The sequence below is a fragment of the Aotus nancymaae genome, unplaced genomic scaffold (genome assembly GCF_030222135.1).
Source record: "Aotus nancymaae isolate 86718 unplaced genomic scaffold, 86718_ANA_hifiasm-v0.15.2.pri h1tg000009l, whole genome shotgun sequence".
In the NCBI taxonomy this organism is placed as follows: Eukaryota; Metazoa; Chordata; class Mammalia; order Primates; family Aotidae; genus Aotus; species Aotus nancymaae.
The window spans coordinates 13,893,891-13,906,053 of record NW_026988420.1 but is presented as its reverse complement, the minus strand read 5'-3'; the positions used below and the strand labels follow the sequence as shown (position 1 = coordinate 13,906,053).

Genomic DNA, 12,163 nt, shown 5'->3' with positions numbered 1-12,163 from the left:
CCAGTGCACACAGCCCCAGTGGCAACAAAAAGAGCAGTTTGCAGACCAGTGCTGCTTAGAAAGGTTGCATCATACATTAGTGTTATCCCAACGAAAAAGGGATCAAGAGGGAGTTAAGTTAAAACCAACACTTTCAAATTCCAAGGGCAAAAAAACCTTGAAAGAGCTTAAAAATCCAGTATTAGAAAACCATAATAGGGTAGGGCTCCTGCAGCATACATATATATCATGGATACAGTCAAAAACAATGCACACATTCCCCTTCTCATGCCCACATTTCCACTTGAGTGTGTAATAGGATTGATACATAGATATACCCTCAAATTTATCTACATAATAAGTGTATGTACAAACCATATATACATACACACAGGCTTATGTGCATATAATACATAGGTAAATATAATCGCTGCATTATAGATCACGTAAGTGAGTACAACACACACACACACACACACACACACACAACCAGCTAAGATCCTACCCAAGAAGGAAAAGACAGAAAATTGTGAAGAAAAATAAAGTTCAAACGCTAAAGAATTTAGAATTTAAAAACCTTATTTCAAATAGTGTACTCTTTCATCCTACCTCCTAAAGATTCTGTTTTTAAGGCCTAAGTTTTGCATAGTATAACTATAATGCCAAAAATCTGATAGTGATATTTTTAGTGAATTCTACTTGGAGAAACTTGGGTGAGTGCAGGGACATAAAAGGCTGAGGAGCCAGCCACAGTTGCTGTTGAGAGGGCTGACTGTGTGCTGGGGAGTGTGCCGAACACTTTACAAATGTGGTTTCTCATCTTCACAAGTCCGTGATTCTTCATTTCACAGATGTGAAAAAGTAAAACTCAAAGGTTAACTAAATTGCTCAAGGACATCCAGCTTATCAGGTGGCAGAGAAAGACGGAATTCAAATCACTCCTATCATGGGACTTTTTAGAGGGAGGGATGAAAGAAATTATGGTTGTAAGGAATCATTTTTTGAGAAAGGACTATTGGTAGACAAATCTATGCCAAAAATATAAATAATATTACAATATTAATAACTAAACTGGGCAACAGTCCCTTTAATAGCTCAAAACCAAAAAGACTAGAGTAAGAGGTTATAAAAACCCAAAGCCAATGCCAAAATCAAGTCAATCAACTGACCAAACAAAACCCTTTGAAACCAGCTAATTGGCCAGGTGTGGTGGCTCAAGCCTGTAATCCCGGCACTTTGGGAGGCTGAGGCAGGCAGATCACGAGGTCAGGAGTTTGCAACCACTCTGGCCAACATAGTGAAACCCAGTCTCTACTAAAAATGCAAAAAATTAGCCAGGTGTGGTAATGTGCGCCTGTAACCCCAGCTACTTGGGAGGCTGAGGCAGGAGAATTTCATGAACCCAGTAGGCGGAGGTTGCAGTGAGTGGCGATCATGCCATTGCACTCCAACCCTGGCAACAGTGCAAGACTCTGTCTCAAAAAAGAAAAAGAAAGAAAGAAAGAAACCAACTACTTAAAAAAAAAGTGATTTATGGTCATTGTTACATTATATTAACCATAAACATTTGGTAAAATATAGAAAATTGGTGTTTCCAATACTGGCAGCATACTAGAAAACTTTTTATGATTATTTAGATTTTAAAGGATTGACTTAAACTCAATGGAAAATTGGCTTAAATACAAATTAAAACATCATCATTTATTTTTGTGATTCAATATTGTTTCTGAAAATTAAATTGGGCTTAATATATGACAGCAAGAAATTACTATCAAGTATATTTTATTGTATTAAATGTTTAAAAACCTTTGGGGAAATTTTCAGAAATACATTTTCATTAAGTATTTGCTTTTTCCCTCCATTAGTGTTTGTTCTATGTTTGTAATTATGTGAAGTCTTACTTGCGGTTTTTTAAAAAATGAATTTACTTGTTTCCATGACAGTGAAGAGCCATCTGATAGGAAAGAAAAAAAATGGGACTGTAATGTCTATTATTAGCAAACACCTCCTTAGTAGTTTAGACACAGACATTTTGGTAGAAAGAAATGGAATCATCCTTTGTATTTAATGTCATTCTTCATGTTTGATGCAACAAAGGCCTATCTCACCACATGTTCTATATTCACCTTTTTGGGGGCTCATCTCTAATTTTTGTCTTCTGGGGTGAGACATGGCTGCTCCTGTCATTTCCAGCACTCCGAGCCCAGAGCCATGCTGTTGCCCTCACTGCCCCTCCCTCCACCCAGCAGTCATTTCTTGGAGTCTGTTCCCAAGTCTTCCCTCCCTCCTTTCCTTCCTTCCTTCCCTCACTCAGCTATTCTCCTGAGATTTTGCTTTCCTTACCCCAAGCCTCCTACTCTTTATACTTCATCTCTCCTTAACTCTCCTTCTTCCCTTCTCCAGCAGGCTGAATGGAGGCCTGTGGACACCCGAGCAGGCTGCAAACATTGTCCTTTCAAACCCAGATGCTAGAGGCCTTGTGTTTGTTGCAGGTTTCCCTGAGACTTTGGGGAAATGATGGCATTTCCTCTGTTGTCTCAGGAAATTCAGTGCTGGTCCAAAACCCAGACACCCTCCTGCTATGACAACAAAAATGCCACAGTGGCCGGGTCCAATGGCTCACACCGGTAATCCCGGGCACTTTGGGAAGGGCCAAGGTGGGTAGATCACTTGAAGTCAGGAGTTCAAGACCAGCCTGGCCAACATGGCAAAACCCCATCTCAACTGAAAATATAAAAATTAGCTGGGTGTGGTGGTATGTGCCCGTGGTCCCAGTTACCTGGGAGGCTGAGGTGGGAGGATCACCTGAACCTGGTAAGTCAAGGCTGCAATAAGCTGAGATTGCACCACTGGACTCAAGCCTAAGTGATGAAGTGAGACTTTGTCTCAAAAACTGTTGCAGTTAACTGGGCTCACCGTGCTCCTTGGCAGCTGTGAACAACCAGCTGCTGTTGCTTAAGCCTGCCCTGGAATCTACCCCCAGCCCACCCCAAGTGGCTTCCAAATATTCCCATTATTCTCAAACAGTATTCTCCCTGCAGAATTTTCATCAGTTCGATTTTCCTTAGCTCATTGTATTTCCAGAGATGGCCTGGTTGCTTTTATTGATCATGTCCCAGGCAGCTGCCAGGACTTGCCTCCCCTTTAACCACCCACCACTGTTTGATCTTCTTCATCACAACAAATCCCTCTGATGGCTGAGACTGCAGGCTCCGCCTCCACAGAGACCATGCCCTGTCCCTCACCCTCCACCAGGAGCCAGGCGTTCTTCTCCCTAAGTCCCAGCTTCTTTTGACTCCACTGACATCTCCCACCCTTTACCGACTCTGACACTCTCTCACACTCTCTGTGACCGTGTGAGCTAATATACCTTTCAATAGACTTATGGCACCTTTTCAGAACAGGCTGGGTAACTTCCTAGTCTGCGGACAATAGATAGTTTTCAGCATAGCAAACCACTGCTTTACCCTTTTTCCACCACTGGAGAGCTATTTAAAAAGAACTATTTATTATGTAAGTCATAGGCAACTTTCAAACACTGTTCATAAAGTAATAAGATTGGAGTATGTATTAATATTAGTATACAAACTCTATCAATATTATTGAAATATGTATGTAAGATAATATATAAAAATAGTTCATACATGGATTACAGTTAAGTAAAACTTGTAAAAAAAAAGTTATATATGTATATCCTGAAAAAAGTATAAATTAATTTGGAATTATGTAAATAGAACAATTAAATTGCTAAAATGTTTTTAAAGAAATGAATCTGAATACATGTGTGTGTGTGTGTGTGTGTGTGTGTATATACACTTAAATGAGTCTTATCTACTTTTTCGACCTGAAAGTCTATTTTTTTCAATGCTGCTATTATATTGTCAGCTTATAATATTTTTGGAATTCCTCTTCTAAAATGGCCTTCAGAGCTGATTTGGTAGACACTGAAGAAAATCATGTCTATTTTATTTATATCTTAAAATTTATTTTTATGATAATCATTATCCCCCCAAATAATTCTAGCTAACTTGATCACCCACCTTATACACTAACCAAAATGTCAAATAGGTTTTTGTTTCCGAAATTATCTGTCCTTGAAAGATAAAAGTTTGCCATTATTGAAAAATGAACATGTCATACACATTGATATCAACTTCAAAATATGTTAAATAATAGCAGGATCATAAGTCTAAGTAAATGGTTTTCTAAAATAGAAAACTTAAATGTAACATCACTCATCTGATGAATAAGTTTTGGTATGTTTGTCTGCAAATTAGCTGTACTCTTTTCTGATATATTCTCTGAACATCTTTTTGATGATAAAACACAGAAACCAAAAGTAAAATGGTTGTCAGGGGCTGGAGGGAGGAGGAAATGGGGAGTTATTGTTTAATAAGTATAGAGGTAGAGGGCCGGGCACTGTGGCTTATGCCTGTAATCTCAGCTCTTAGGGAGGCAGAGGTGAGAGGATAGCTTGATTCCAGGAGTTCGAGACCTGGCTGAGCAATATAGTGAGACCCCCGTTCTCCACAAAAAGAAAAAAAAAAAACCAAAAAGACAAAATAAGTATAGATGTAGAGTTTGAATTTTTCAAAGTAAAAAAGTTCTGGTAGTCAGTTACCTAACAATGTGAATATACTTCATCCTACAAGTTCCTACATAGTGACAAAGTAGATAATACATGATCAAACTGTAGATGATTATGAAAAACTACAATATAATTTATTACTATTTTGTTTTACCATGTGGACATTTAAAAATTACATTCATAAAATAACATGATGCCCTTCACATTCAAAGATGAAATTCTCCATCTCCCTTCACTACCTAGTTCCTTTCCCCAGAAGTAATCACTGTTGCTGTTTTCTATGCATTCTTGCAGAGGTATTCAGTGTATATGTATCTTAAGTGCCCTTTAACCTGTTTTTAACATAAATGACAGTGTGCCACACACAGAGCACTACATATGCCTTTTGTTACATAACTGTATATACTGGAATTCATTCCATTTGAGCCTGTGACAAATATTTTGAGTTGTTTTTCTGCAACAGGACAGACTGGCCTCATAGACTGCATTCTATTTACAGATGCCTCTTATGAGCCACATCATACATGGTTGGCTACACTGAGGCCTAAGAAATAAAATTTCTTTCTTTTTAAAATTAAATTGCCCCTTCAGTGGCCAAGTGACTATAAATGACCTAGCTGATTTAGAAAAAAAAAAAATTACCTTAAAAGTAGCAAAGGCATCTGAAGCAATATCAAATGTTGACAACTCCACATACTTAAAGAAATCTCTGAATTGATTAGAAAAGAGGATGATTTTGGCAAGTGGTTCATGTCGAATACATTCTCTCAGCATAATCCCACAACGTAATGCAATCTGTGGGGCTTCGTATCTAAAGAGTAAATGAGAAATAGAGAACTCTGTTATCCTATTAAAATAATATTAATGGCATCAAAAGAACCATTTCAATACTGCTGTTAATGGAAACACACATACAATTTGTCACAGTTCATTCAAACACCACTCATTCAATACCCACTGAAGATCTACTATGGGCCTGGCACTATTCCAGATGCTAGGGAGACAACAGTAAACATGAGGTCACCACTGTCAACATGTTCATATCTGAGTGTATCCAGTGCGGGGACGAGGCAGAATGTAAACAATGAAAAGATAATTTCATATACTGAGAAGTGCTGTGAAAACTGATGACAATAAAATACGCCACATTATAAAGGTGACTACTTAATTTTGGGGGTGTGTGCGTGTGAGTGACTACTTAAGTTACTTTACTTTAGACTAATGGAAAGGACAAAATGTTCCAGGCAAAGGAAAGTAACTGTGCAAAGTCTCCATGGCAAGAACAGGCTTGGGGAAATGGAGAAGGAGAAATAAGGCCCGTGTGATTTGATTGTAGGGAAGGACCATGAGTGGTGTAAAATGAGGCAGGAGTGGAGAGAGGGCAGGGGCCAGATCAGATACAGTTTTGTCAGCCAAGGTAAGAAGTGGGGTTTTATTTTAAGTGTAATGGGAAGCCTTTGGAGAGTTTAAAGCAAGAAATTGACAAGGCTAACTTATGCTTTAAAAAGATCATTCTGGCTTCTTGTTGAGAATGTATGTAAAACATCGGAGGGCAAGATAGGAATAGGAGCAGAAGCCCAGGAGAGGGAACTGGGGCTTGGCCTGGGGTGGTAGGAGCAGAACAGAGGACTGTAGGCAGATGGTGGATACTGCTCAGAGGAAGAGTCACCAGGATTTGCTGATAATGTAGCTGGAGTGAGGGAATAAATTTGGAAACTGAGAATTCAAGAATGATTCCTATGTTTTTGGCTCGAATCACTGGGTGGATGGTGGTGCTACTTATTAAGAAGAATAAACTAGCAGAGGAACAAGTTAGTGAAGAAACTAAGAGTTTGTGGTTGACCATGTTAGTTTTGAGATGGCTGATACCCATATACAGTAGTATACACCCATCTGGAGTTTAGGAAAAAGATAGGGGAAAACTATATAAATATACAATTTACATGCAATAGGTGACTAATACATAGCTGTGGATTGATTATGCCACTTAAATCCTAAGTGAAATCATGGCTTACAGCAAAAACTACACTAGACAAATAAAACATCTACTGTGGGAAACAATTCAGGACTGGCATACTAGATCGGTTCCATTCCTAATATAACAACAATCTCTCAAAGTCAAATTCAATATCTAAATAAATCTAAGTCTAAGATACATTCCAGGCTGGGTGTGGTGGCTCATGCCTGTAATACCAGCACTTTGGGATGCTGAGGTGGGTGGATCATGAGGTCGAGAGATCGAGACCATCCTGGCCAGCATGGTGAAACCCTGTCTTTATCAAAATTCCAAAAATCAGCCGGGTGCAGTGGTGCGTGCCTGTAGTCCCAGCTACTCGGGAGGCTGAGGCAGGAGAATCGCTTGAACATGGGAGGTGGAGGATGTGGTGAGCCAAGATCACACCACTGCACTCCAGCCTAGCAACAGAGCGTGACTCTGTCTCAAAAAAAAAAAAAAAAGATATATTCCAGTGTGTGATAAGATTTTAAGACAATGAATAATGCTTAGCCCAAGTATAATAAGCCCTGTATTGAAATAATATAGTTGATAATTGTGTGCTAAATATTGGAAGAATAGAACAAAGAAAGATATAGCTGTGAAACACTAGGAAGTGGGCAGAATATAGGGCAAAAAAACAAAAAAAAATCTGGAGGGGCATGACTGCTCATTTCCGTAATCTCAGCACTTTGGGAGGCTAAGGTGGATGGACTGCTTGAGCCCAGGAGTTTGAGACTAGCCTGGGCAACATAGTGAGACCCTGACTTTACAAAAAATAAAAAAATTATCTGGGCATGGTGGCACGTGCCTGTAGTCCCAGCTACTCAGGAGGCTGAGGTGGGATGATTGCTTGAGCCTGGGAGGTTAAGCGAGACCCTGTCTCCAAAAATTAAAAATAAAAATAAAATAAAATCTAATCAAATTTTTAAAGAAATATCATTGATCATTTCAACTGAATATTAGTTTTTATGATACTTGTATATTATAAAACTTTAAGATATTTTATTACTCATCAATTACTAGCAACGACATTTTGTTGAACAATAAATAATGTACTATTCTTTATAAGATTATAGAATTTTCATGAAAGACAGATTCAAGAATAAAGATTCAATTCAGGAAACAGACTACTCTGCAATATCAAATTTACAAATATTAGTAGAGGAAACAGCAAACAAAGGTACCAGGGTAGTATTTATTCATTTCTGTCCTGTTTATGCTGAATGATATTCACAAATATTATTTGAGTATTCCTTGAATAACTTAGAGTAACATTAAATGCTAATATATTCAGATAGTTATGATTCTTTGTAGAATATAAGGAATGACAATTTATAGTGCTAACAATTTCTCTTATTAGAAACTTGAGATCAGCCTCCTGGCTCACAAGGAACAAATCAGGTGGGGTCTTATTAAAGATGTTGTAAAGAAGGGCATATGTTCTGAAATGTGAAGGAGAAAAGCACTGTTATTTATTGATGTAGTACTCAAGAGAGTATAAAATAAAGGCTGTTGGCCTACAGAAAGAATCTAAGGGAAGGACAATTAAAATCCAGACTTATTGATTAGTATGATATGTGTGGATTTTTATAATTTGGCCCTAACCTTAACTTTTCAGTTTCATCTCCCATCACATTGGCCATTTCCCTGGAGCACCTCATTCCCTCAATTGGAATGCCTTTCTCCTTACATTCCTACCACTGAGATGTTTCTTATCTTCCAAGGCTTAGTTCAAATGCCACCTCCTCCTTGAAGACTTTCCTAATCACTACAATTCAGGATTATTCTCTCTCCCCTTCACATTCACACAACAGCTTGTCTGTAATTTCACCTTAACACTTTTTAAATTCTATGTTATGTTATACTGCAGTAAATTGCTACAAGTCTATTTTCTTGACTTCATTACAATCAATTTAATTGTTGGGGATATGTTTTTCTCCTCCCCTATCCCCATCTCCATTTAGTGCCTTTGTCTTATTTATTGCTACTTCCTCCTGTCCCTACCCCTGTCTCCAAAGAGTGCCTAGCATAATGTTTTTCACAAAGCATGCATATAAAGAATGTAATAAACCTCAAACTGAAGAAATGTCATAATACTAAAGCACTCTAATGAGAGTCAAACTCTGACTTATACAAAATATGCATCATCTCTGGCCAACATTTTCTCATTTCTTAATTCAATTTCCAAACTAAGACCATCTATAAAAAGTTTCCACTCCAACTTTTGCGTATAATTAGTTCTCTTTTTCCTTTCATTTCGTGAGGCTTATTGAAACCATCTGTGATGCACTGACAGTTTATTCTTAAGAAATAAAAGAACGTTTCTAAAAACCAAGACTCCTCTGGGTCAGTACCCTTGTCATTGCATCCCAGCAGTTTGACATCTGTCGTTCTGAGATTACAACTTCTATAAGTTAGAAATATATAGGAATATACAGAGATATATAGAGGATCCTAATTATCCTCAGTACTTTTTAAGGGATTTATAATTCACATAGATCATTTCCACCTGACTACCTTCTAGGATATTGACTTTTGATAGGTTATTGCTTACTATATAAAGAAGTGTTCCATAAGTTAAGCTTATGTTAAGTTTCAAATCCCACTACCATTAATATCCTTAGGTCTGGTAAAGAATCAATATTTATCTCACCTAATCTATTCTACTCACAGATTAGCTTCCTGATGGCAAAGATCATGCCTAATTACTGTTTCCCACAATGGCTAACCCACGGCAGGTCCCCAATAAAGGTCCCCAAAATTAATCTGATGAGTGTTGAATCACTATTTTATAGAATTGAATCATATCTTCCCTCTTGATTTGTAGTTTGGATCATATGGTCTGGACTGCAATGAACTGTGTCAGTATGGAGAATGCACACCACTATACAGGCATGCCCATCGAATAATGAGAGTATAATGAAAGTTCTCTCTCAAATTTAATGAAAGCCAAAATGTAAGAGCAATTGTCTCAGCTGGCAGTAGCTACAGTAATCATTACACAGACAATGGTTAAAAGAATGATCTTGTGCAAGAATATTTCAATTTAAGAACAAAGATTACATTATGTAAGAGGGAAAATGACTTTTGTGATTATTGCTGGAAGTAAACAATGCCAAGCAGTACTTGGAAAACTTTTGTAAAATGCCATTCAACAAACACTTGGTCTCCTCAATATAGTCAAGATGGTATGTTTCTAATCTAGAAACATTTGCTGACTAAAAATAACGAGTTAGCCAGGCATAGTGGCTTATAATCCCAGCACTTTGGGAGGCCGAGGCAGGAGGATCATTTGAGCCTAGGAGTTTGAGACCAGCCTGGAAAACATTGTTGGACCCTGTCTCTACAAAAAAAAATTTTTTTAATTAGCTGAGTGTGGTATCATGCACTTGTAGTCCCAGCTAGTTGGAAGGCTGAATCAAGAGGATCACTTGAGCCTAGGAGGTTGAGATTGTAGTGAGCTGTGATCACAGCACTACATTCTAGTATGCGCAACAGAGCAGGATCCCGTCTCAATAAATAAATAAAAGAATGAGTTAATTCTGTCCACCAAAAAGGCCTAGAAGCAACAACAATCCAATGTCAAGGAGCACCCCTAGCATCCAGATTGTAGTCTCTAAGAACCATTCTTCTCTAAAAAGAACCAACATCCTTGGTAGAAGTGTCAGGTCTTTGTTAGCAAATGTACCAGTTGGGTGGCATATCTTGTTACACCAGAAAGCAAGAAAGCTTTCACAAACTATTTTAGTAATGTTAAGAGCTATCACCCAGAAGGGGCCACAGATGGTCAATTGAGCATTTAAAAAAATGTGTAGAACTAAATAAGACATATAGAAAACATTAAATCCATTAGTTTCTCAGATACTAGAAGAGTGTGTATGTGGTTCTGCATACAATGTAAACATATATATTTATATACACACATATGTAAAGGGAGGGGGAGGGAGGGAAATAACTCATTAGATACCATTGAAAGTTCCTAGGATATCTTATTTTTCTCTAAAATGATAATTAAAACAATTAAGCATTTATTCTGCCTCTATGGTATGATTTGTACTTCAGAGTATTCTAACACCTGAAGCTGTGGTGAGTGAATGACAGTATTCTCTATAAAACTACTCTAGCCAATAAAAAATACGAAAGGAATGACAGAATTCAAAATCACCTTTTTGTCATCTCTAGTGAAATGACTGAATCAGGCAATGTTCATCAATGGATGGTAAAACAATTAAGTTTAAGGTCGATGGGAAACTTTATAGTGGATCAGACTGTCACCATCTGAACCCATTGCTCAGTCTTAGCATTACTAAAAGTACATCTCCTGATGTGATAAAATATGAACTACATAGTACCAGCTATAAAATAATTGCCAAAATGAAACTGCTTAAACTTTTTTGCAATAAACTTTAAAAAACAGGGTAATTGGGAGAAATTGATGATTTTAACATCAGCTTCCTGGAACATAGTCCACTGGCCACAGTTCTTTATGGATCACTGAGAGCAGTGCAGTGACCTCATTCTCAAGTTCTCTCAGTACCCTGGAATGTCATTTGCCTGAGCCAGAAGACAAATTCATTTAGAGTGAGTAAGTCCTTATTTATAATCTTTTCATGACATTTGGGCTCCAAATCCTTTCTACCATGTTTAACACCACATATCTAGATAATTCTCTTTGATAGACAAGTTTCAATTACTTTTTGTCTTATATTCTTTATGGTTAGACTTAGGTTCTATATAGAATGTTACTATCATACTCTCATATAACATTATTGTTTGATGTATAAATGTACCAGTCAAGTTATGTCCTAGGTTTCAAGTGACTTCACAAGAGATAATTCAGTACAAATCCTGACTTTTAAGAAGAGCGAAATCTCTAACATTCTAATGATAAACTAGAAAATGGCAACAGGGGGCCGGGCGTGGTGGTGCAAACCTGTAATCCCAGCACTTTGGGCAGATCACGAGGTCAGGAGAGCAAGACTATCCTTGCCAACACAATGAAACCCCGTGTCTACTAAAAATACAACAAATTAGATGGGTGTGGCAGCACGTGCTGTAGTCCTAGTTACTTGGGAAGTTGAGGCAGGAGAATTGCTTGAACCCAGGAGGTGGAGGTTGCAGTGAGCTGAGATTGCGCCACTGTACTCCAGCCTGCGTAACAGAGCAAGACTCTATCTCAAAAAAAAAAGGGAAAAAAGAAAGAAAGAAAGAAAAAGAAAAAGAAAATGGTAGCAGGTCAAACAGATTATGGTACAACTGTTTCAGTTAAAGCTTCTTGTTGTCTACCCTGCCCTCAGGGACATCAACAATTCTCTCCCCCTTCACATTTGTTTGGGCCTCGAATCTTCTTAAAGGTATGTTAATGGAAAGGAACATGGGATTTAGTGTCAGATCTGGATGGAAAACTAGGGTCTGTTATGTATTAGCTGTATAACCTTGAGCAATATCCTTACTCTCTCTGAGTTTCAGTTTCCTCATCTGTAAAATGGTAAAAATTAATACATAGTCCTCATAGTGTTTGGAAAGTAAATAATATAACATAAGTAAAGACATTACAATAGCTGCCACATAGTAAACAATGAGTAAATGGTTTATACAAA

The 12,163-nt window shown here is 37.7% G+C and overlaps 1 protein-coding gene across 5 annotated transcripts in view; it reads right to left on the bottom strand.

Annotated features, from left to right (window-relative positions):
- CAB39L (calcium binding protein 39 like) overlaps positions 1–12,163 on the bottom strand; it is a 151,451-nt gene that overhangs the window by 46,610 nt on the left and 92,678 nt on the right. For all 5 annotated transcript variants that reach the window (XM_012465120.3, XM_012465121.3, XM_064373571.1 and 2 more), the window contains one exon: positions 5,210–5,378. In XM_012465120.3, coding sequence (XP_012320543.2) covers positions 5,210–5,378 — 169 coding nt within the window. The remainder of the gene's footprint in view (positions 1–5,209; positions 5,379–12,163) is intronic.